General features: G+C 33.4%; 1 protein-coding gene and 2 pseudogenes across 1 annotated transcript in view; 2 read left to right on the forward strand and 1 right to left on the reverse strand.

Annotated features, from left to right (window-relative positions):
• LOC111629777 (ethanolamine-phosphate cytidylyltransferase-like) overlaps window positions 1–19,583 on the reverse strand; it is a 63,848-nt gene extending 44,265 nt beyond the window's left edge. The window contains exons 1-4 of the mRNA XM_023373690.1: window positions 19,517–19,583; window positions 18,112–18,197; window positions 17,249–17,324; window positions 8,565–8,631 (exon numbers count right to left, since the gene is read on the reverse strand). Coding sequence (XP_023229458.1) covers window positions 8,565–8,631; window positions 17,249–17,324; window positions 18,112–18,197; window positions 19,517–19,553 — 266 coding nt within the window. The 5' untranslated portion in view covers window positions 19,554–19,583. The remainder of the gene's footprint in view (window positions 1–8,564; window positions 8,632–17,248; window positions 17,325–18,111; window positions 18,198–19,516) is intronic.
• A 750-nt stretch (window positions 19,584–20,333) lies between these two features.
• Window positions 20,334–20,834, forward strand: LOC111629783 (annotated as a pseudogene).
• Window positions 20,835–24,410: 3,576 nt separating this feature from the next.
• On the forward strand, window positions 24,411–25,619 carry LOC111629778 (annotated as a pseudogene).
• Window positions 25,620–25,833: the final 214 nt, after the last annotated feature.

The raw sequence follows: 25,833 nt of genomic DNA on the forward strand, positions 1-25,833 counted from the left end.
ATAACTATAATAATAATTATTATTATTATTATTATTATTATTATTATTATATAAAATTTATTGATATATACAACTCCTAGACAAAAAATTAGAATATTCACCTAACTGAAAGTTTAGTGTACATTTTCTCAGGAACAACACAGAGTATGAAACTTTTTTCAACACTACATAAACAGTGCTTATGTATATTTATTATATCCATTAATCAGACAAATTAACTCAAACGTTTTTTTGTTACAAATGGAAATGACAAAAAAATAGAACAACAGTTTGTCCATGACACAAAATTAGAATACTAGCTAAATGTGGGTTACATATAGGAAATACAACAAAATAAATTTAATATTTTGTGGCATTGATGTTTTCCATAATTACTGCTCACTGTCAGGCATGGTGTGAATTAATGCTCCACATTCGTTTCTGGTAATGCAGTTTCAAATGTGTCATATGCATGTCACTAGTTCCTCTTTAGAATTGAGCACCATTCATCAAGTCAATTTTTTCATGACTCCCCACAAATTTTCAATGGGGTTTAAGTCTGGGAAATTGCTTAGCTGAGGCACGATTGCAATTTGTCATTCTTGTAACCAACGTATCATTGACTTTGCGATATGAGAGGATGCTCCATCTTGTTGAAATAGAAATGTTTTCTCAATTAAATCCTTTGCCGATGGTTTCATAAATGTCTCTGAGATGTCTTGATATGTCTGTGCATTGACACGTTCCTGAAGAATGCACAGTTGTCCTATGCCATTAGCACTAATGCATCCCCAGGTTATGATAGATGATGCAAACTTCACATATCTCTTCATAGAGTCTTTTTGAATAGCCTCTTTGGTTGTTCTCCATACACAAGGGCCATGGTCACAACAGGAGAGACAAAACAGGGATTCATCACTGAAGTAAACATTACTCCAGTTGTCTTGTTCCACATGAGCCTCTCTCTGCATCATCTGACACTTGCTTGTCATTGCTTTATCATTAGAGATGGCTTCATCTTGGGAACATGGAAGTTGAAGTGCAAGTCATGCAACCTTCAGCATGTGGTTTGGCTACTAACATTCACTCCAGTTAGGCTGTGTACACATTAGGCATTTTGCGTTGAGTTAAATGTGCATCAGCAGCGTACACACCGTGTGTTAGCTCGGCGTTCGACAACCATTTAGTGGAGCGTGAACAATGGCTCCGTTTGGAAATGGACGTGAAAGTAATTGCTTGTGTGTGCCTCCTCCATCGTCGCTATAAAAGATGATGGCAGAGGCAAAGACAATTTTGGGTGCACCCAATATTACAAGATAGACTGACGCATGGAATGTTTGTGACGTTGTATCCAAAACTAAGACAATATGAACCCAAATTTTTTAATTCTTTTAGAATATCTATAAAATCATTTGACAATGGCTGGTCTCTTAGATTTCATCAATAAATAGATCAGTATCGAAATGATCATTCTCCATTTCGGCCAACGTACGTCCACTCTACCCGAAAGCACACTTGAATGTACAACAACATGGCAGCACATATATCTCAAAGCGCGCGGCTGACGCCCGCGAAACGCGCATTCTAACAAAAATCTATCAATGCGTGCTTGGCCAGAAGCACGCGTTTGAGTATATATACCTATGCAGAACTCTTGGTTCTTTAAAACGCACATTACCAAAAACATGCATTTAAAAATGCCTAATGTGTACACAGCCTTACTCTCCATTGCGCATGCAAGTGTTTAATGCTCTTAAAGCAGTTTTGCAAGACAATCCTTCTCAAGTTTCTCTCATCCTTTGCAGTCATTGCTTGTTTACATACACATTTCTGGCATTTATTAGTTAAAACTTGAACACTGTTTTGTCACACTATAATATGGTTGCTGTCTATTGGTTCTTGTATATGAAACGTCTCTTTAATCCAAAACTTGTTGATAGACTCTAACCACAATGCTGTGAGGCAAACAATTAAACATGTTTTTATATAAATTAAAATGTTAAATTGTTTTTAACCACAATGCTGTGAGGCAGTCTACCAACAAATTTTGGATTAAAGAGACGTTTCATATACAAGAACTGTTTTGTTGTTTCATTATTCTAGAGACTGTTGGCTGCAAGCATTTTACATAATTCACAATTTCTTTTTTGGATTCTTCCTACTTTGTACAAGGCTAAGATAATATCTTTAGTTCTGTCACTGATGTTGCACTTACACCCCATGTTGTACTGTTATAATGCTCTGCCTAGCAATATGGAAATGCATTACAATTTAGTTTTTATGCCTGTTTGTTTGGCTGTTTTTGCTAATATTCTAATTTTTTCTCATGGTCAAACTTTATTCTATTTTTTTTTTTGTCATTTCATTTCCATTTGTAACAAAAAACATTTGAGTCAATTTGTCTAATTAATTAATGGGTACAGTCGACCCCCCTATAAGATATAGATATGTTCCAATTTATTAGGAATCCGATTTCTTACAAGTCGTTCCAATCACAGCCTGACACGTGTCAAGTTTACGGACTACGGCTGATTGAAAGGTTTTCTTCCATAAAATTAATCGATTCTACACTAATCCGACTTAACATTTCCAAAATACGTATATTTTTTCGTAGTTTTATAGGAATCTTAATTATAGGGACCGTAATTATAGGGGGGGGTCAACTGTATAATAAATATACATAGTCATTGTTTATGTAGGGTCGAAAAAAGTTTCGTACTCTGTGTTGTTTATGAGAAAATATACCCTAATCTTTTAGTTAGGTGAATATTCTAAATTTTTGTCTAGGAGTAACACATTAACTATGATAAGTAGATATAATAAATACATGTTAATATCTAGAAAGTAGCCAATGTTGGAATAAAAGATTCAAAACCATTTTTCTTATAATAAATTGCAAATTTCAGTATGGCATCTATTCTGTTTTTATCAAGTAGAATCATTATTCCCATTTTTAAACAGTTTTATTATATTCATATAATAAAATCAGGTTCATTAAAATCAACTAAATTTAAATTAAATAATGTATAATAAATTCATATAAATCAAAATAAACTCTAAAAATATATGAGAAAAAATTACAGATGTGCTGGATGTATGATAATAAAATGTTTTACATAATCAAACATCATTGCTACACCCGATACGTATCAGATGTAGTAATGATGTTTGATTATTTATATATGCCTTGCCGGAGTTTGCAATGACTTGTTGAGTGCCTTGGGAGTTGTTTGCACGTTGTGGGCACTGAATGCATCCCCAGCCAGCATTGTAATAACCATCAATAGTTATATCATTAGCTTATATGTGCTGAAAAAGAAGATCAGACTGAAGGTCCAGTAGTGTAATTGGCAATGCATCTGCACGGTAAGCAAATGTTGCGGGTTCGAGTCCCGCTTCAAGCCGATTCTTTTCTTCCAGTAATTAAATTATAATTATTAAATTTGTCAAGAGATGGCACCTAATGCCTAACTCTAATGCCAAATTGTCTTCTAAATTAATAGTATTATAGCCATTTCTAGCCAGATAATATTTGGCTTTGGTTGGTGTATAAAAATGTTTTAATATTAATTCTATCAAGAGATGGCACCTAACGCCTAACTCTAATGACAAATTGTCTATTAAATTATTAGTATTATAGCCATTTCTAGCCAGATAACATTCGGCTTTAGTAGATGGATAGCATTTGACTTTGATTAATAATATTGGGTTTTAAGATGTTTATATGTGATTGAAAAAAATATGATGTCAATGTTTCTGAAAAAACAGTTTGTAGACATTTGAAATCAATGGGATACAATTTATGTAAAAAACAAAAACCAAATCTTTTTTTTTTAACATCATGACAAATAAAATACAGGTTGGCCTGGGCAAGTGAGAACAAATATTGGGCGACTAATGACTGGAACTGAGTTATATTCTCTGACACGAGTCCTATTTGCCTAGGATATGATGACAATGCAGAAACCAGAGTTTGGCAACAACCTTTAAAGAAATTTAAAAACAAATGTCTCCAAACAGGAGTGAAATTTTCTTTATCTGTGATGGTATGGGGATGCATGTCATCATTTGGCATAAGAAAAATATACATCTGTAATGGAAAAGTAAATGGTAAGGCATACATTGATATTTTAAACAATAATTTACTTACTACAGTTGAACAATTTAGGGATAATCCATTTACTTTCCAAAGTGATAATGTATCGTGTCAACCGATGCCACTGTGTAACATCCTAGCTGAAGGCTAACAAGGAGAGCCTACGGCTTTGGGGTAACGGATTTTGATGATCTTTGGTGTAGAGGTAGTACACGATGTGAGTGTACAACCTGTAAAATACTAAAGTGCAATACTCAAATATAATCGAGAAAATCGAACTTAAAGTTTTGTTAGCACTTTATATATAAATTATACGTANTAATAATTCAAATTTGTCATATTAAATTTTTAACATAATTTTAACTTTTAACTAGTTTAAACTTAACAAATGATAAATATAAACTGTGACAAATTATATAACTGATTATTAATACTGTGAAAAAATTCAAAAACAAACCATGATAAAATTTTCATAGTCATTTAGTTCTAATTAGTTAAGAGCTAAATTTTGTCAAGATTAATCAAAGATCAAAAATGATATTGTTATAATGGTTGACTATATACATTATTTGTTATTTTATTTCATACTCCCTCTGTCCCATAATAATAGGAGCAAGTGAATATTTAAATGGGAATTATTGGCAAATACAGCTGTAAGTTATGTTGTAGCACAAAATTGCAAAGCCTTCAATCAAAATTGATTTTACCTAATTATTATAAATTATAAGTATTTTTCTAATTTCATTCGCTGATCGAAATCAATTGTTTTTTTTCAGTTGAATATCAATCCATTATAAAGATAAAATGAAAAAAGAGTGTTTTCAAGCAAAGATTGAGTTGCAATTATTCAGTTCTTGATGAATCGAAAGAAAAACGAAAAGTTGCAAGTGACCATAGCCAAATAATAATATAAGCAGTGACCAGAGCCTTTCATAATATTTCTCCTGAAATACTAGATAATATGTTTCTGTCACTTCAACAAGTTATGCTGGAAGCAATGAAGAATGATGGTTCTAATAATTTTAACTCACTCATACAGGGAAAACAAAGCTTCAAAGCCAAGAGATCCTACCTACAAGATTAAACTCTAGTAAAAACATTATTGAAAAATCCAGAAACTATCTGAGCACTTAAAAATATTACTCCTAATTTTCATTTTAATTCATTGTTTAACTTAATCTAGTTTTTTGATAATAAATGTTGCATTCTATATTTATTTTCTTTTGCTACTGTTATTATGGAACAAATTAAATTCATTAACTGTTACTATTATTATGGGACAGAGGGAGTAATTTTTAATTGTGGCTAGTCTGCACAATTTGGACTTTTCACTCTGACAGCACTAAGTTGTCTTTGTATTATCTGCAGGAAAAGTCATTAATCCCACAAGCATGGGCTTATAAATTTAACTATCCCGTGATTGGATTTACAATGTGTGTGTTCTCTGTTAATGAATGTTAGAAAGCACATGTTATATGCATACTTTTAATTACCATTTTGTAAAGAGAATATTTAATTAAAAGTATAAAGATATATAGGAAATTAAAGGGGTTAATATTTTTTTGCTTATTCTAGATAATTGAATCTTGGCTATCTGATTCAGAAGTCAAAGTGTCAGTTAGTACTTCAGTTTACATTCATATGATGTCTTATGTACACAAAAGAAGCAACAGATCTACAGTCCTATTAATGGGCTCTGTGGGTGCTACTATATACAGGAAAGGGATGGATAAGAAGTTATTGTTTAAAAGGTAAAACAGTGTCTTTACATTGAAAGTTCTTTATTGTGTTCAAATTATACAAATGTCAGTGCAAACATATACAAATTGTAGCTCATTTTAAATGGTCCAAGTTGATTAACAAAAAAAATTCTGCATAATGTCTAACTACATATTTATTTAAAAATAGTAATCAGAACTCTAAGCGCATATAGATTATGGAAATGAAATTTGATGTAATGTATTTATTGATTTTTGGTCACTAATATGTTTTATATAAGTTTAACTTCATCAAAAATATTGTAAAATTCCATTTTGGTTTCTGATTAGGCTGAAAACCCCAGTTTCAGGAAGACCTTACCTGTCTGTGAAAAATGTAATTATACTAGATCTGATATCAAAGGTAAAGTATTGATACTAGTATCAGCAGTATCAGGACATCCTTAGTTACAACAATGCTTAGAGATAATTGCAAGGGTGGGAACAATAGGTATTGATAGTTGAAAGGATAGAATTAAAAAAAGCAGTGGTAGATGCAGGTCAGTTAACACAACCATCAAACAAGAGCCCATGGATAGATTTAGGACATGTGAGGCCAGGTTGAAAGACCGATTGCTAACTACAGACAGTAACTCCAGAGCATGACTTCTGTTGCTAATCATCCCAACATTTAAGAGAAACAAACACTACCAGAAGTAAAGCTGGAACATGTCACCAGGGTGGGAGCTAGCCAGATGAACCATGTCCAACTAATTTCACAACTATCATCATCATCAATATGCAAGTATAGCTGAATAAAACTTTAAATAATGAAAAATTACAAAAGTAGGATGTGGTCAACAGAGAATCTATACAATTTAAATGAAACTCCTCTCTTTAAGCAAAAAGTTGGCATATGAGTGGATCTATCAAAAATAATAATCATTGGTCCCTTCTTTTTTGTTACCATAAACAGTGATAATCTATAACCTTCATTAATGAACTAAATGAGAACAAAATAAACAATGCAAGGTTTCAGCAAAATGACATCACAACACATACTAATGAGTGTCACAATCAATGATCACAATCAATGACACTCACTCAGAAAAGTTTTGGTAATTATGTAATCTGTGAGGCCAGGACATCACCCCCAATGGAAAACTAGCTGTCAAATTAAAGCCAATAAATCAGTGACTTATTTCGTAAACAGGACCGGTGTGACCAAAAAACAGGATGCGAGACAATATAATTGTCGCATTCCAGACTTAATTGACAGATCCCCAATCGTACTGTACATCGTGACAGCAACAGAGGGATCGTCTGACAGGGTAACTTTGGACGATCACCTTACAGAGTTCAAAGCGGGACCTGCTGACACTCCTGTGAAGGGGGCAGCAGCTGGGACAGCCGCATCTTCTCTGGGACAGAAAAATACACATTAGAGTAAAATTTACGGGTCATCATCCAGGGAAGGGCTTGACCCAACTCTGGAGGAGAATAGCCCAGACAGGGATGTTCAGCGACCCCGTGGGCTGAATTGCACCCCTGGCAACAGACCAGGGACCAATGGAATTTCAGGGGACCACCATTTGGACCAACCAAAACCTTGGGATTTCAGGAAAAATGATATAAAAGCCCGAAATCCCAAGGACACAAGGAGGTTGGGAGCGAACAGTCTTGCTAATCATCTAAAGATTGTCGGAGCAAAGGCTAACACTCTAATTCAGAACAATAGAGGAATGAGAGGACTGAACTTCCCACAACAGACCTCTCCATTCGATGGATGCAACTAGGGATTCTACCTCCTGACGAAAATTGGGTACATTGTGGTCTTGTGCAATGTGAACCTGGCTAACACTTCCTCCTCCAAAAGATCTTCTACAGATGGAGAATCCTTCTGAAGTAGGCACATTAGTCACTATCGCTTTGGGACAACATCTCTTAACTAGACAGCGTAACCCATCTATCTGTAAGCATGTCTTTGTCTAAATAAACATGTTAATTTCATAAATTCGGTCTCTGTGAGAGTCATCTTTACATCCAGCAAACCACTACCCCCATACATAAAAAGGCATTCTCGCATCATCCTGACAAATTACGGGCAAAGCGAGGGTCGTAACCTTTTCACCTTAAGGTCGACCCTAAAGCGAGCAGCATCGGCCTACGTCGATCATCCCACACTGGTGTCTCGGTCTCAGTTCCCCACATATCTCTGACGACTTGTGGCTTCCTAGATCACTGATTTAAGCCCATCTGACTTATCTTTAAGAAAATATAGTAGGTCATAGTCAGTCTCTATGAAAAGATATGGCATGTAAAGAAAATCCACACTCTTCAAGAACTAAGCAGCAATCACAGCTTACATTGAAAGCATAACAAGAAATTAAAAAAAAAATGACAGTAAGATTAAATAAGTAGGTGCATGCCTAACTGCTCACAGAAGTAATTTCCAATAGCTTTTTTAATAAATTCATATTTCTTCTTTTACAAATGTATTTATAAAATTGCTTTGAATAAATATATTAAATTTGATTATTAAAATGGCATTAGGTGTGTAGTTATCTTACAAATATCCTGTAGATATTATTAGATAAATGCTACCAGAAAAACTTAGATTCAATATTATTTTATAAAGATTCTAATTCTTCACATAAGGTAAGAATTTAGAGTTGCTTTTTATTAAAAATTTCAAATTTCAAAAATTGAAATATGTTAAAAATTTATGTTGAAATTAATAAAAAACTGATTATGATTACATAAAAATATAATAAAAATAAAGAACATCTTACTTGTATCTACCTGCAGCTTTTACATAACGATAAGTATCTTCACCTGTTGCATCCAAAGTAATATCATCTATAAAAGAAAATTGTAATTAGCAATTAAAGTGGAATAATAGAAAATTATGATAAAATAATTCTGCTTCATAACAGAAGTAAAAAGAACTTTATTACCTAATCAGTTTAACTCTTAAAACATTAGTTTTACAAAACAAAAATTAGTTATAGAAAATCAAGACTGCATTAAATGTGAATATTTGTTGTATATACACCTCACCTATCCCTCTTTTTACATGGTCTTTTCTTATGCTACTTTGAAGTAATGCATTTAAAAAAGGAAAGGAAACTAATCCTGTTTTTGTGTGATCAATATTTTTACATAGGAAAAATAGTTTATTTCAAAATTTTTTAATTTAATTTTTTGTTTAAAATGTACTCTTTGTCGAAATCAAGAGTTAATTTATCTTTTTTAAGAACAGTACAGTACTATTTTTACATTAGAGAATACTGTACATTGATTTTGTTTTCTATTCTACTTTGTGTTTACTATATTTATGTGCAAATAATGTTAATGATAAATGATGTTAGAATAAAAAAAGCCTGTGTTGCTTTTTGTAAATTGTTTATTTTTTCATTCCATTAAAATTCTGAATCCTATCAAGCATTTTTCTACAGGATGCTGGTACTGTACTTTTTATGTAATTTTTGTTATTCAGCATTCTTTGAAATGAAAAAAAAGGGATAGGCATATAATTATATAATAAATTCTTAGAAAATTTGATAAAAATTGGCAGGTAAAAAAATTCTTAATTTACAAAAATTTAAGAATTCTTAGAAAATTTTTATACATATATTTAACATACATAGTTTTTTAACTATGTCTATATTGTTGATTAAAAAGTTCAAGCAAATGCATTGCAGCCAGAAATGTTCCCATTACTTCTTTTTAGTAAGACCAACATATTCTAAACAGTAATTAGAATTAAGTTATCAAATATGGAAAAAACTGAATAAATTTATATTTTTAAGAATATAAATAACTTATTGTGAGGATCTGAAGGGGGAGTGAAAAAGAAATAACTAGAAATAAGAATAATTAAATCATAATTGAGAATTCTTTTTACGATGTAGTGGGAAAATATTAAAATACTAACTAAACCCACGCACACACTTCCTATTTCATCCGATTCTGTAAACGATAAAACCAATCAAGAGGACCATATAAGGTAACAATTATTTCTAAGATTGCAAGACAAACTCTGACCTTAGTAACCTACAGCAATTAAGTCGTTTGACAGCTGTTATAAATTTTATGAGGTAGAATGAGTAATCATAACAGATAGAAAGAGGTAATAAATTTAAAGAAATGTTCAATTTTTGACAATTAACATAAACAAAACTTGGACATAAATTGAACTTAGAATGGTTGCATCATCCATAGCATTAGTCAGCTCTCCCAAAAACGAGTATAAAAAGAGTTGGGACATAGACATTGGGGCAGACATCAACAGACCCATACCACCATACTGTGTCACCACCTCACCATAATCGCAGTCTCTATCCCAAGATAAAAGGATGACCATCTCCCAGATCCACAATAGTCCCGTCATATAAACAGGACTTATTAGAGGTATTTTTAAGTACAGTAGATCCCCCTATAATTACGATTCCTATAAAACTACGAAAAAATTGTGATGGTATCCGTAAAAAAGGTAAAAAAACTCCTGTAATTACGTAAAACGTCATCGGGCAGCCGAACTACTTTCCCGCCGTCCGTAGCGCCACGCTACGGACATTTAGGCGGCTAAATTGAGTACATATAATTATATATAAATTAGGTACTGTACATATAATTATATATTAACTTAATTTATTGTAACTTTATTATAATTATATATATTTTTTCTGCCGCGTGGCGCCACGCTACGGAGATTTTACGCTAACTATCGTCTGTACAGTATGTAAATAGGTACCGTAAGCCTAATACAGTACTGTAATTTTATACATTTCTTGTGAAAGAAACATTTCTTATTCAACAGCGATTAAATTTATTTATATTAATGATGTCTCCAAAGTTCAACGAAGTTTTCGCAGAAAAATAAGTTATTAGAAATCGGCCGCTGTTTGCTGAGCTGTTCCATGACGAAAACAAGCTTTAGCAATGGCGATGTCGAATGGTGCACACTCGGTAAGTAATCCTACAATTTTTTGTTTATAGCGTAGTTTATACGGATTATTCCCAAAAATAATATACGTGTTTTGGAAATGTTGAGTCGGATTAGTCTAGAATCGGTTAATTTTATAGAAGAAAACCTTTCAAACAGCCTTAGTCCGTAAACTTCACACGTGTCGGGCTGCGATTGGAAGGACTCCTAAGAAATCAGATTCCTAAAGAATGGAACATATCTATGATCTTATAGGGGGGTTGACTGTAAATCTATTTGTAAACTCTCTCGTCTCTCAGTTATAATCTAGATTAAGGACTTTTTAAGTTTAACTTAAAGAATATTGGATAAAGATCCAGAACTTAGATGGTCTATCGACAAGAACGAAGTAATCATTGTCACAACCTAGAATTTTTGACTATTTCTATTTTTGTAGCTATTAGCTTTTGCATTTGCTGTGTATAATTTTATAGTTTATTAAATGTGTTATTCTTAAGTTTAACCTGTGTAATTATTTGGAACCCATTGACCTCCCCACTCATTTTTAGCCCCCCTAAAGCCATCCTCGACATTAAAAACAGGCTTTTCCAGCCCACACCAAATAAGTGACATTTCATCAACAGACCCAGTTCTCCTGGCTATCTCACATTATTTTCAAAATATAACTGCTGAATATGATGGTATTTAAGACATTTACTATACAGGGTGTGGCATAAAGAGTTGATAATCCATTTCCTGTGGATAGGAGACATCAGACTGTTCAGAAAATTAAACATTGTGTTTAGTATAAGTGTCATAGTTTGAGTTATTGAACATTTTCTATTTTTTTGGAAAATGGACTCCCTCATTCACATTTTTCAATAAATCTGTGGACTGGGATCTTAAACGGCCAAATTATCAACCCATTCAAGCCACCAGGCACGCTGACAGCTGAGACATACCTGGATTTCTTAAGAAATGATCTCCCTACTTTGCTGGAAGATATTCCATTGGAGCACAGAAGAGGAATGTGGCTGCAGCATGATGGTTGCCCTGCGCATTATACATACAATGTACGGGAATACCTGAATGAGAGATACCTCAATAGATGGATTGGACATTTGGGAAGAATTCTTTGACCTCAGCATAGCCTGGACCTTAACCCGGTTGACTTCTACTGGGAGGTGCCTTAAGAACAAAGTGTACAAAGAGCACATGACCTTGATTGAGCAGCTTCGGGAGTGAATTGAATGAGCTGCATTCAGTGAAGCAGGTATTGCAGCAGGGGCGTGCCGTGACATTTCACGATAGGGAAGCTGTGTTTCTGTAAGAAGCCGACATCCAGGGACAAATCAGTCAATTGCGCGTCAGTGATGGTCTAGGGTCCATTCGTATTCATTTGTTCGATAAGCCAGTAAAAACCGTAGACTTCTCTAAATGTATTTTTAATTAATAGATTATCTAACGCACTTAATAAATAAGCAAGTTCAATATAATTAACTCTCTTATATTAGATTTAATAGATTCTATATGCCCTCTAAATGCCAATTCTCGCTTCGATAACATCTACTAATTAAAATATATCTATTAGCCGTAACTATCTTGTTATAATTTTCAATATATATTTTATATTGTGTACTAATGTTAAATTCTATTCTATTTTGATTTCCAAATTGCTTCAATTTTACGAAAGAATCGATGCGAGATTTAGGATTTTCGTGTCTTTTGCCAGCTTTACTCAAATTATTTAAATCGTCAAAGCCAATCTCATTCTACACACTAATTTTATTTGAAAATAGTAGGCAAGGCCAACAAAACAAATTTTGCATTTTTATGCATCCACAAAGCCATTTTATATCTTCATAAATTTTATCATGAAAATGTCGAACAAATTTTTTCTTTTTCATTATATGGTCTCGAGCCAAAACTTTTTGAAATAAATTTTCGATATCACAATTACATTCTAAATTGCTAGCTATAATATAAGGGCTAAAATTAAAAATAAAATTATAAAAACTTACTTGTTAAAATAAAATGTGTGATGATATACAATTATACATACCTGGTACAAAATATTCAATTGTATGAATATACTTTTAAAGAAAATTATAAATATAGTTTTGTGAAGAAACGTACATAAAAATAACATAAAATATTTTTTACTTTTTAAATATTAGAACAATCCACCTAGTTAAAATTGCTCCCTACCAGTGGCTCGTGGATGGAATCAGAGACGGTCTTGGTAGGTGTGCGGTGCGGTGCAAGCTTGCCAAATCCCAAGGGTGCCGATACCGATTAATGTCTCTTTTGTCTCATCACTAGTATATCTCAAAGGACGCGACAGGGTTGTTGTAAATTTTAAACGTTTCTCATCATAGCTGTAAAAATCTAAATTTGTTAAACTTAAAAGTCATTTGTTTTCTAACTACTGTAATTCGTTTTAAGACCAGGTGTCCACAGAAATTTCCAAAATTTACAACTTTTACTCACTTTCATTGAACTGGAAAATTTCTGTCTTTATTACATCTAATATTAAGAAGAAATCAGTCCCCGCTGTACTCCTAGATATTGGTCCGGTTAGGCTTTTGTTTAAGTAAAATTCCGGCTCTTTCATCAGGGTTTTGTTTACGTCCCCAATTCTCTAATCGCTTAATTATTTAACTACTTCTTAAGTAGAAATAAGTCGAAACCGGTTACTTTGTACTCGAATATTTGTAGTCTCGGGAAAAAAGTGGAAAGACAAATTTTTACGACAACGGATACATAAATCGTAAATTTAAGGAAAATAAATTCTAGAGCCTTTTCTGTACCTCGCGCTTTTCTCTCATTCATTAAATTTAGTTGTAAATGACGCTGTCAAAGTAACAGTTAATTTTTTAACATTATACAAGAATTATACACGTTTTTTTCTACACCCCCTTAATGATGGGATGTACGAAATCGTAATATCACTGGTTTAACATCGAAATCCGTGAGTAATATAAAATCGGAGAGCGGAATAAATATATCAAATATTTTAATTTAATGGATTTTTTAACTCCTGTCAACTATACGGAATTATCGTAAAAACATACCAGTAAATTCTTATCGGTTGGGTTAAGTTATAAATCTACTCGTTATTCACGTAATCGAAATATCTAGTGGGCAGGTGGCTAACAGCCCAGAACCGGTCCTTGATAGAATTGGAATCTTTATGTGTGTGCAGCTTTCACCCAAGGTCGTAGGCTTCCACCGGCTAAACCGGGTGAGGTTGGTGCTCTGTAAAGCGCATGCGCAAATCTGGCTTTTCGTAATCTGAAAATACAGGAGATTCCACTCCGCTACTAATATTCTAATATACAATAGCAATTTTTTTTCCCACGTGTAGTATAAAAATTTGTAATATGATACATAATGCGGTTATAATAAAATATTGCGCGATTATTTTCATATAATTAAAATGAATATTTATTTATTTTTTAGAGAATACGAGGGAAGCGGCGCTTCCAACGCTTCTAATGACGGCACGCCACTGTATTGCAGGATAAATTAAGCAATCATTTATTAGATGTAGGGCATGTGTCAGAGCTCATGGTGGTCACTTTAAACACTACATTTATTATTGTAAATTTACAATAACTCAATTTATCATTTTGTTTTATTCTGTCATTTTAATTAGATTCATCAGATTTCCAATTAGATTATTTAGGAGCCCAATTCATTCATGAGATTTTAAAGATTTTCCTTCATCTTTCTCAGTAGAAATATTCATTGAATTGAGAGCTACAATTGCCATTTATGCTATTTAAATCTCAGTACAATAGGAAAATTATTAGTTAGTTTGTCAAGCAGATTACAGTACTATTGTTTTACACACACAAAAAAAAAATTGAATTATGTTTTGTTCTAAAAAAAACCAAGTCTATGACACTAAAATGGCAGCTTACATTTGATAGAACATGTATCCAAGACTAGTATTCAAAAAACAGACTGGGAAAAAGCCACGATTTGTGGCCATAACATTGAAAAATGTGAATGAGGGAGTCCATTTTCCAAAAAAATAGAAAATGTCCAATAACACAAGAACTATGACACTTTTACTAAACATAATGTTTAATTTTCTGAACAGTCATGATGTCCCCTATTTGCAGGTAACAAATTATCCACTCTTTACGCCACAGCTGTATGCTATATTATATGTATTATAATAAGCATATTATATAATGAATAATGTACAAATAATTATTATATTATTTAATTAATTTATTGAAGTATTATATATTTATATGTATTTTATGTTATATATATATAATTTTATTTATATACTAGCTGCAAGAACCCGCTTCGCTGGGTTTTTATTTGTGGGCAAAAAGTAACGATAGTGAAGATTAAGATAATTACATTATAGCCAATCTTACCCGTTTTCACAGAATGCAAGAATTAGGTCCCCCATTTCCAGACTAATTAGAGACCTGGTCCCGATTCTATTTCTGAACGTCTCCTGTTCACATCCAGTCAAATGAACTATTTTCAACGTTTCTGGAATGTCTACAATTGTTCTATGATTGAACCAATATTCAAATTTTATGTTCAAATTTAATTCGAATATTGTTCGAATTAAATTCGAACATAACATTCAAAATAGAAAACCACTTTCAACCACTTTCAGCCCCATATCTCCCGCACCCTTATAGCTATTGAGACGCAACCCCCATAGTGCACGAATGGAGACTTGAGGCTACTACCACATACAAACACCATTCACATGCGATGTGTAGTTTTGACGGAAAAGTGAAATATAGGGACATACATGTCCATTTTTATATATATATATATTTTTTATTTGAAGTGTTATATAGTTAAGTGTTAGAAAGTGTTATACAGGGTTTAATTAAAATGCATCAATGTCCTTGACTTACCAAAATATAAATTTTCGTCTACAAGTACATATCTTCTAATATCAGGACTTATTATAGTAGCTTTACAGATAATGCTATAGAAAATTGTTTTCTGTGAAACTCCGTAGCATTATCTGTAAAGACATTATAATAAGTCCTGATATTAGAAGATATGTACTTGTAGATGAAAATTTATATTGTTATACAGGGTGTTTATAAATGAATGATGCGGTTTTAAAAATTAATAATAAATCTATTTATTACCTTATATGGGCAAACCTTACAGCATAAGCAGTGACAACTGTCCAAGTTTTTTATGCATATTAATCACAATCCTTCAATATGTGCATCCATGGTCACATGACACACATCTACACAGTAATCAAATTCTTCCCAAAAGCAATATAGCATGTCCTCCATGATGGTCTACAGTGCATGCTTTATCCGATCACACAGCTCCTCAAGGAACACGAGCATTGATGGTACATAATCTCGGGCATTGACCAAGTTTAAGGTGATAAATATATTTATTATTCATTTTTAAAACCGCACCATTCATTTATAAAAACCCTATATACACATATAACACTTTCTTGCAGTTCATTGTTTTTAGTGCATTTATATACAATTGAGTCCACTTGAAAGAGCATCAGGTAAGGGAACAATTTATTACTTAAACAGCACTTTTCCATGTTCCCGATTTTCTTTCCTTTGTTTTACATGTAGTGGGACTCCTATTAACAGAGAATTGGATAGCAGAGTAGTCTGTTTAAACAATCACCATGTAAGCAGAATTTATAGAGCAGAAGTCTGCATAAGGAAGCACATTTTAAGGAAGATTTAATTGTATGATAAATCTCCATCTAAGATGCACTGTAACAGAGCACTCTACATTAGGATATTTGTTAAAATGTGATATGGTTTAATAAAATGAGTGGAGAAAGATGAAGCAGTTGAACAAGACAAAAATGAAACAGAAATTATTCACAAACCAGAAAAAACTATTCCTCATAGAAGTGAATTGTTTCATTTTTGCATGGCAAGATAATATTTAGAAAAAATTTTACTGCCCGTAATGCATTTTATGAAACTGAGGAAATTATTGAGAAGAAAGCTGCAAGTAATCATATTCAAAACAGTATTATAGATTTGTTTTAGTAAATTTGTTTAGATTGTTTATTGTGTGAATAGTTGTGATAGCACATGTAATTAATTTCCATATTTATAAATTATCACAAGAAACTTTGATTAAAAAATAATACTGCAAGAATAAAGTTTTTTTTTATATATTCTAATCCCATTAAAGAGAGAAAGTTGTTCATATCTTTTCCTACAGTTTTCCTATGTATTTCTGGGAAGAAGTAAAATAATCTGACTGGCAAATACACTGCATTTACTGATTATTTAATAAAATGACAAAACTGATGTTATATGAATAGATACCAATAAGTATCGTAAAACTATGTGATAATGAATTTTCGTGTTTTCAAGTGTGTTATAAGTTACATATAGCTAAGGCATACAAGGATGGTAGATTTGAATACTATGAACAACTTCCTGAATAAGCTTGTTACTTTGAATAAGGATGCATAATACAACAATCCCAAGGGTGTCCTAAGCAGACTCGACTACATTAACAAATTTAAAATAAGTGGAAAAAAATATAACTTACCTCCATGAACACAAAAATCACAATTATATTTATTCAGAGTTTCTATTGTAGTAATATATGGTGCTCCTTCCACAACCTGTTATATATAATAAATGTTATTTAACCAGAAATATTTACAATATATTTTAAGAAAATTTGAAAATTAATAGCCATATCAATTATAAACTATAATGTCAACTGATTTTTAATCAATCATTCAATAAATCTAAAAGAAAAAATATATTAATTATATCGTAAAGAATGTATACCAGATAGAAATAATTATTAGTTTTAGTCATAATTTCTTATTAAAAAAATTATAGAACTTTATGATAAAAATCCAGTAAATTTTAAATATATTTTTTTATAAGATTTTTGTTTTCTTATCTACATATAGTTCCTATATTTACAAAAATAACTTATACAAACCTTTATAATCTTTAAACATTGATTTTGAATTATAATAATTTAAAATAAAATCACACAGTAAAAACCAAAAATTAAATTGGCTAATTTCCAAGTCTGAAATCTTTAATGTAATTTACAACAATTTCCAGAAATAAAATTATGAAACAGTAAAACACTTCCTTGTATGACAAAATTTAATGTTTCTACATAATCATATAATTTAGAATCATGATTACATTGCAATGCCCATTTCATATTATTGTGAATTTTTTCTGGATACTATTGCCATACTATGCACTTTTAGATAACAGTATTTAATTTAATGAATACTATTTTAATTCCAAAACTTAAAAATTTATATTACTTAATAAATCTTAGAATAACTTAAAGATTAATATTAAAAAAAACCAATCAAAAAGTAAAAATTTAATCATAAATTTAATAGCATTTCATTTATTTTGACTTATAAATCATACCTCATCTACCCATTTAATTCCTCGAACCATTTTGTAGCGTTCCTGCTCTGTAAACACAGGTGGGCCTTTATGTTTTGTAATTTCTTCTATTAAAAATATTAACACTTACTATATTTTAATTGTCTTAACCATCTACTTAAATCTTAATAGTTAAAAAAATCAATAAAAGTAAAAACTTTTTAAGTGAAATTTCTAATAATAAAATCACATTTAGTCTAATATACTTCCTGTTAAACTTATTAATCCAGAATTAAAAGTGTTCCTAACTTACAAAAATAAATATCATTGTAATATGTAATATTCTAAATATTCACAAAAAATAGATGTGATCCGATCTTTAAATATGTCTTAGAAATTCTACATATAATCAATACACACTTCTTTTTAATCACGTTAAAATTTCCAGAATCTAATAAGTATATTAAACAACCTGAAGCCTGATAATATACTGTAAAGGCTTTCATTTGGTTATGTATTTATTATTTAACTTTACAATTTTTATTATTCTTAAAATGTTAGCTTCAAAATCATGTTTCAAAATTAATCTAATATTTATTAAAATTATATTCTTTAAGTCACAATTCTATTTTTATGAAAAATTATATTCTCAAGAAATGTACAAGTACTGTTTTCTTTTTGATCAATATTGAATTTTCATCAATAATCCAATACTACTATTGATTTTTCTATGAATTTATCTACTTGATTTTCCTTCTATAACTTGTGTAAAAATGGGAAAAAAATCACGTAAATCATAAAAGTAAAATAAGAATTGTGTATTTATATTTAATTTTAATTTGGTTTTCAAATTTTTTGAATACTTATCTGCAACAAATTCTAATTAATTTGGAAGTCATGAAAAAGCTAGCTAAAATTTTTTTTCAAAATTTAAAATTAACAATGTAAAATCTATATAAGTCAAAGTAATATCTTATTGTTCGTTCAAAAATTTTATGTTTGCTCATAAAACTAGATAGGTTTTCTTGCTAAATAGTTTTAAAATATTTTGTGCTTCAAAATCTCATATTAATTTTAGAAAAAATACATTGTTTTCAAATTTCAATTTGTATAATCAAATTTTGCTCTAACTGTAATATTATAGCTAAAAACAAACAAGCTATAAAATTCAATTTGTTAAATTTGAAAATTAAAATCTTAGGTTTTTAATACCGTCAAGTAAATTTTCAAAATTTTCTACATTTAAATATTCACATTCCATTTTGAAATGTTCCATCAGATTTCATCTGAAGAACAACTATTCAAAAGTTCAAAAGCATTTGTGATAAACTGTATTTTCACAAAGCACACCAGTAACAGGTTCATGATGGTGATAAAATTTAATTTTTTTAATACTAACTTAATTTTTAATTCTTTCAAAAACTATATAAAAGAAAATGAAACATACCATCTGTATGTACTCCAACTACCAAATAATCTCCCATAGCTTTGGCCTAGAATTAAAAAAAAATTTTTTATGCCTATGTTATTTTGAATTTTTCTTAAAAATATTCATTGATATAAAAAAAATCAAATTATTCATTTAAGTTTTAAATGTATAATGAGCTATTATTTATTGTGATATCATCAAAATGCCAGGCTGCAGTTTTTAATCATATTCTTAATTTATTTAATTTAGATGGCCACTCCTACAAGGAGTTCAAGGCACCTGAGCCTTGATACATCAACTGCACTGAAACAAACAAAAAGTTTGGCCTGCAGCTGGGTACGAGTCACTCAGCTATGAGTGCTGGCTGCCTGTGCTATGCACGGGAACTCAAATGAGTTTGGGCCAGGACGGACTATGGTCCGTAAGTTCAGGGATAACTAAACTTGTGTTCGATACTAATACCACTTACTTGCAGAGAGATGGGAATGGTGGCTGCAGGATACTGCAGTTTAATGCTGAAAAGTGTCGTGCTGTGACCACCCAACTCAGGATGGAAGTAGTTGAGCAGGAGATTAATATCATCCTGCTTCAAGAGCTATACCTACAAGGGCTGTTCGGAAAGTTTGCGGACTTGCCTATATACAGCACTGCGATCAATTTAATTTTTGGCGGGAATAATTCAGCCGTCTTTGCTAGAGATACGATACCAATTTCTGCTTAATTTGTCATAAAGTTTTGCCACGACAGCTTAGCAGATAGTCAGTGTGTACATGCTTTGTCAAAAATGGAGAAGATGGAGACTTGTGTGGTCATAAAATACCTGACAAAAAAAGGGTTGACCTCATCTCAAATCAAAGCTGACATGGGTGAAGTTTTGGGAGAGTCTGCTCCTTCTTACACCACTGTGAAAAAATGGACAGCCCTTTTTAAATCTGGCAGAGAGAGTGTGAAAGATGACCCTCACAGCGGACAGCCGTCAACTGCTGTCACTAAAGAAAATATCGACAAAGTTCACGATTTGGTATTAGCAGATCGTCGTTTGAAAATGCGTGAGATAGCTGAGACAACAGACATCTCTGTCGACCGAGTGCACCACATCCTAACCGAAAATTTGGGTATGACGAAGGTCTCAGCAAGGTGAGTGTCACGTCTGCTGACTGCTGAGCAAAAACGTGTTCGCACTTTGATGTCAAAGGAGTGTTTGGACTTCTACCAGAAAAACCCACAGGATTTCTTGTGTCGGTTTGTGACTACTGCAGAAACGTGGATCCATTACTACGCTCCTGAAACAAAAGAACAATCGAAGCAATGGAAACACCACAGTTTGCCACCACCAAAGAAGGCAAAGACAGTTCCATCAGCAGGAAAAGTGAGTTTTTTGGGATGCTAAACGCATCATCTTTATTGACTACCTAGAAAGAGGAAAGACCATTAATGCTGTCTATTACTGTGAACTTTTGGAAAAACTGAAGAAAGAAATCAAAGAAAAGAGGCGAAGAAGAAGGTTCTGTTCCATCACGATAATGCACCTGCACATTCTGCCAGAATCACTGAACAAAAGATAAACAAACTTTGCTTCCAATTAGTTCCACATCCACCGTACTCACCTGATTTGGCCCCCCCAATGACATCCACCTTTTTACAAACCTAAAAAAATTCTTGGCTGAAAAGAGATTCCACTCAAATGACGAAGTCATCTCTGAAGTGAACAAGTATTTTGCACACCTTGACAAATCGACCTATTGTGATGGCATAAAAAAGCTAGAGCATCGCTGGAATAAGTGCATTGCTAACAAAGGAGACTACATTGAAAAATAAAAAAGTTTTAACATTATTTTGTTTGTTGTTCTATTTGAGGCTGCGAACTTTCCGAAAGGCCCTCGTAGTACAAGGAAAGGTTGGTGGCCTATTGTTACAATGGAGCATTTTTGCCCAAGAAGGTGATGACTGTTATGCTGCAGTTATTCTCACACGAAGGAATGTCAATGTGTATGCTATCCACATCTTATGACTCGTGGTGACCGTATTTCTACGGTCACCACCTGTACATGGGTCGCGGTCTCCAGTTACCGCCCGCCATCACTAAATCTGGGAGGCCTTCTAAATGAACTCGAAGGGGTTGTATCGCTCCACACTTGGGCTGTCTTGGCTGGTGACTTTAACGCCAAACACTCACTGTGGGGCTCCCTGCTAGATGATCCTGACGGGAACATGATGAAAGATATGGCGGAGGGTTGGGGGATGCATGTCCTGAACGATCCGTTCGGGATTGCTACTTACTCCTCTCCTTCAGGCAAAGGCTGGATAGACCTCACAATTGTGAGTGGGACTATGTAGAGACTGACCTTGCAATGACAAACAATCAATGCAGAAAGCTGTAACGACCATCACTTCATCACCTTCGAGGTGATGTACAGCTCGCCTAACTGGCCGAGCAGTTGTTACAGGCTGACTGTCGGAAACTGCAATCAATTTGTCAAATGCCTCGTTGAAAAGACGGCCGACATAATCACACAGGTCTCTAAGGTTGAGAGCGTCGGGGATCTGGAGGATGTTGTGGCCACGCTCACCGAGGCGGTCAGAGAAGCAGGAGACTGCATGTTTGCGCAACGGCGGCCCAGCAACCACGGGTCAGTTCCTTGGTGGAACCCAAGAGCTGAGTGTCCTTACGAAGCATGTGAGGATGCTCCGGTGACACTTTCAACGATGCAGGGACAATGACCTTCAGGCAACCAGGAAACTGCAGTTCCAGAGAGCCAATGCTGAGTACAAGTACAAACTGAACAATGCAAAAAAGACCTCATAGCTCAATTTCTGTCAGCAATCAGTGATGACAATCCATTCTGTCTGCCCTACAAGCTAGTGGCAGGCAAGCTAAAGCATAGGACATCTTGGGGTCTATCAAAAAACCAGATGGAACCCTAACCTCCACACAGGAGGAGTCAATCAAGGTACTGCTCCACTCGCATTTTCAATGTGATGAGCAGTCCAATGACACCGAAGAACAGAGGCAGCTTCAAAGTGACGCGGAGTTGCCCATTCTTGAGGCTGAGATGCCCATGTCGGTGATTGACTCTGAGGTAGCCCATACTACCAGTAACCTAAGGAAAGGGAAAGCACCTGGCATTGATGGGATCATGGCTGAGATGGTACAAGTTCTGCAACATGAACGTCCTAACATGCTCCGTGTCTTGTATCAGAAGTGTCTGCTCCTGGGTCACTTCCCAGTGCAGTGGAAGTGGGTGCATCTTGTTTTAATTCATAAGAGTAGAGCAGTCTCCTGAAGAACAAACCCAAGTCCTACAGACCGATCAGCCTACTGCCAGTGCTGGGGAAGATTCTAGATATAATATCCTATCGCTGAGAATTCTATCATTTCAAGTGGAAAGAGCTGTTACACCCACACCAATATGGATTCTGGTCAGACATGTCGATTGTAAGGCACTACATCAAGCGGTTGATCTGGTTTGCCAGAACCATTGGCAGGGTCTCCACACGTTGCTCATTTTGATGGACGTTGCGGGGCTTTCAACAATGTTTGGTGGCCATTCATAATGGGTGACCTGCAGAAGGCAAACCTGCCGACCACCCTTGTATCACTTTCCAGGAGTTTCCTGAGTGACCGCATGGTGGTCTACAAGATGCCAGGCAGAAGGTATGAGAGGATACTGGAAAGGGCTGCCCACAAGGGTCCTGTATAGGGCCCCTAATGTGGAACATTCTAGCGGATACAGTGCTGCGACTAGTCCTCCTGGAAGAAGTCCAGCTGCAGGCTTATGCAGATGTTCTGTTGCTAGTAGTTGCAGGCTATAGCAGACGCAACATGGAAATTTGCTGCACAAAGCAATAGAACAGCTCATTCGCTGGGGAGAGCTGCACAAACTCTCCTTCAGCCCTGAGAAATCAGAGGCCCTAACGGTGGAACAGATTGGAGTGTTGGCTCGCCAACCAATATACCGGAACCGGGGCAACCCCATCCAAAGGGCGAAAGAGTTAAAGTACCCTGGAGTTATCATCAACCAAACACTGCAGGATGCCCCATCTGAGAAGCATTCGAGATAGAACAAACCTCACAATAGTGGCACTATCGAGGCTAGCTAGACAGGACTATGGCCTTAGCGGAGAGGCAATTCGATCCATCTATAACAGCGATTCCCAACCCAGGGTATGCGATAGGTTGTTTAGGAGTACAGAAAAAAGTTAGTTATTATGGCAGAAAAAATAATATATTATGTATCACAAATTAATAGTATTAAAAAATTATTAGGTAAAAAATGTTCCTTGCAACAATCACAAACTTATTATACATTTCAAAGTGCAAAACTAAAAAAAAACTTATGCTGACAATTGTACAATGCAACAGATCAATAAATGTTGTGCACTCAGTTAATGGTAATGGGGATACCATTATGTGTGATTAGTGATTATGCTATGGACTTTTACCATTATTATTATCTCTCAACAATATCCCCACATATTGATCAAAAAATGTATTTTTTTTGTTTATAAAAAATATGGTTATATTGTTAATTTATTGTTAGCAAAGAAAAGGACATAGCTAGTTTCTCTAGATTTTCCCAAGATATCTCATTTCAGCATCAGAACGTTTTTCAAGCAGATGGCGCTAGTCGTTATAATTTTATATTAAAACTAACTTCCGAAATATAATAAACATAAAATGAAAACAAATTAATATATATATAGTTTGTGCAAAATAAGAAAATAATTTTGGATGATACAATAGCCATGATTATTTTTTTCAAAAACAGGAAATTTTCATTAACCATCAACAAAAATTTAACCCGGGACGACATGCAACAGAGAAATTTCAAAATTGCATAGGTTAATTTCACCTTTGATTTATCATTAGATATGGATAAGTGGTTGGAACAAGGAACAAAAAATGAGCTAACACAATGTGGAAAGAGTTCAATTGGCAAATACCTCTCAAGACAACAGCACTTCGGATCTAAACACTAGAAAAGTCCAGAAAACAGAGAAAAACAGAAAGTACTGCAATGAATATATTAAATATGGATTTACTTATATAGGAAATGAAAACTGTCCTAAACCACAACATGTAGTATTTGGAGATGTTTTATCTAATAGCTGCATGAAACCTTCCTTACTTTTACGACATTTACAAATGAAGCATCCCAATTATAAAAACAAGAAACATCATTTTTTAAACACTTGGAGCAAAATATGAGTAAATCGAGTTTGAAGTCGTACATTCTGTCATCAAACAGCAATCTCGAAAATGCCATTGAAGCTAGTTACTGTATTGCTAAATGTGGCAAAAACCATACCATAGCTGAGAATTTGATTCTTCCCTGTATAAAAGATGCTGTTTGCTGTATACTCAGAGAAGACCAAGTATCTAAAATGAACAACATTCCTCTTTCGAATAATACAATATCTCAAAGAATTCAGGAGATGTCTGATGATGTTGAAATGACAATAATAAGCCAAATTAAAAATAGTAAATTTTTTGCTATTCAAGTTGACGAAAGCATAGATGTCGTCAATTTTGCTATTTTGCTTGTTACAGAAAGATATTTGGTCGATAATGAAATTGAAGAAAACCTATTACTTTGTCATCCTTTGCCAGAACACACAAGAGGTGAGGATATTTTTAGTACTATTGATTCTTACGTCAAAGAAAAAGGGATTGACTGGTCTAACTAACTGCTGCAGATTATGTACCGATGGTGCCAAGTCTATGTGTGGTCTTTGCAATTGTGTAATGAAATTAGCCCCAAATGTAAATTGGAGCCATTGCTGCATCCATAGACAAAATTTAGCTTCTAAATGCCTTCCTCATGAATTGAAACTTGTTCTTGATGAAGCTGTCCAAATGGCTAATTTTATAAAATCGAGGCCCACAAATTCAAGAATTTTCAAAGCTCTATGAGACGACACAATGAGTCTTCATTCTACATTCCTCCTTCATACAGAAGTGAGATGGCTATCTCGTGGTAAAGTTCTTACCAGACTATTTGAGCTTAGGCATGAGGTACAAGTTTTTTTGAAAGCAATCCTTTCAAGCTCTCATCCAAATTTCATGACAATAAATATGCGAGAGCCTGAATCCATTTATCAGATATTTTTCTGCATATAATTAAGTTAAATTTGGCACTCCAAGATAAAACAACGATATTTAGTGTGTCTGACAAAACTGAATCTATAATTAAAATATGTAGTTTTGGAAGTCATGTATTAAAAATAGTCAATCTGAAGTATTTGAAACATTTCACAGTTTCTTATCTAAAAACAAATTAAGATTTTCTCCAAAATTAAATCAACAAATAATTGAACATTTACAAGGATTAAAA

Source organism: Centruroides sculpturatus, unplaced genomic scaffold (assembly GCF_000671375.1).
Source record: "Centruroides sculpturatus isolate CEXI.00-Female unplaced genomic scaffold, Cexi_2.0 scaffold569, whole genome shotgun sequence".
Taxonomy (NCBI): Eukaryota; Metazoa; Arthropoda; class Arachnida; order Scorpiones; family Buthidae; genus Centruroides; species Centruroides sculpturatus.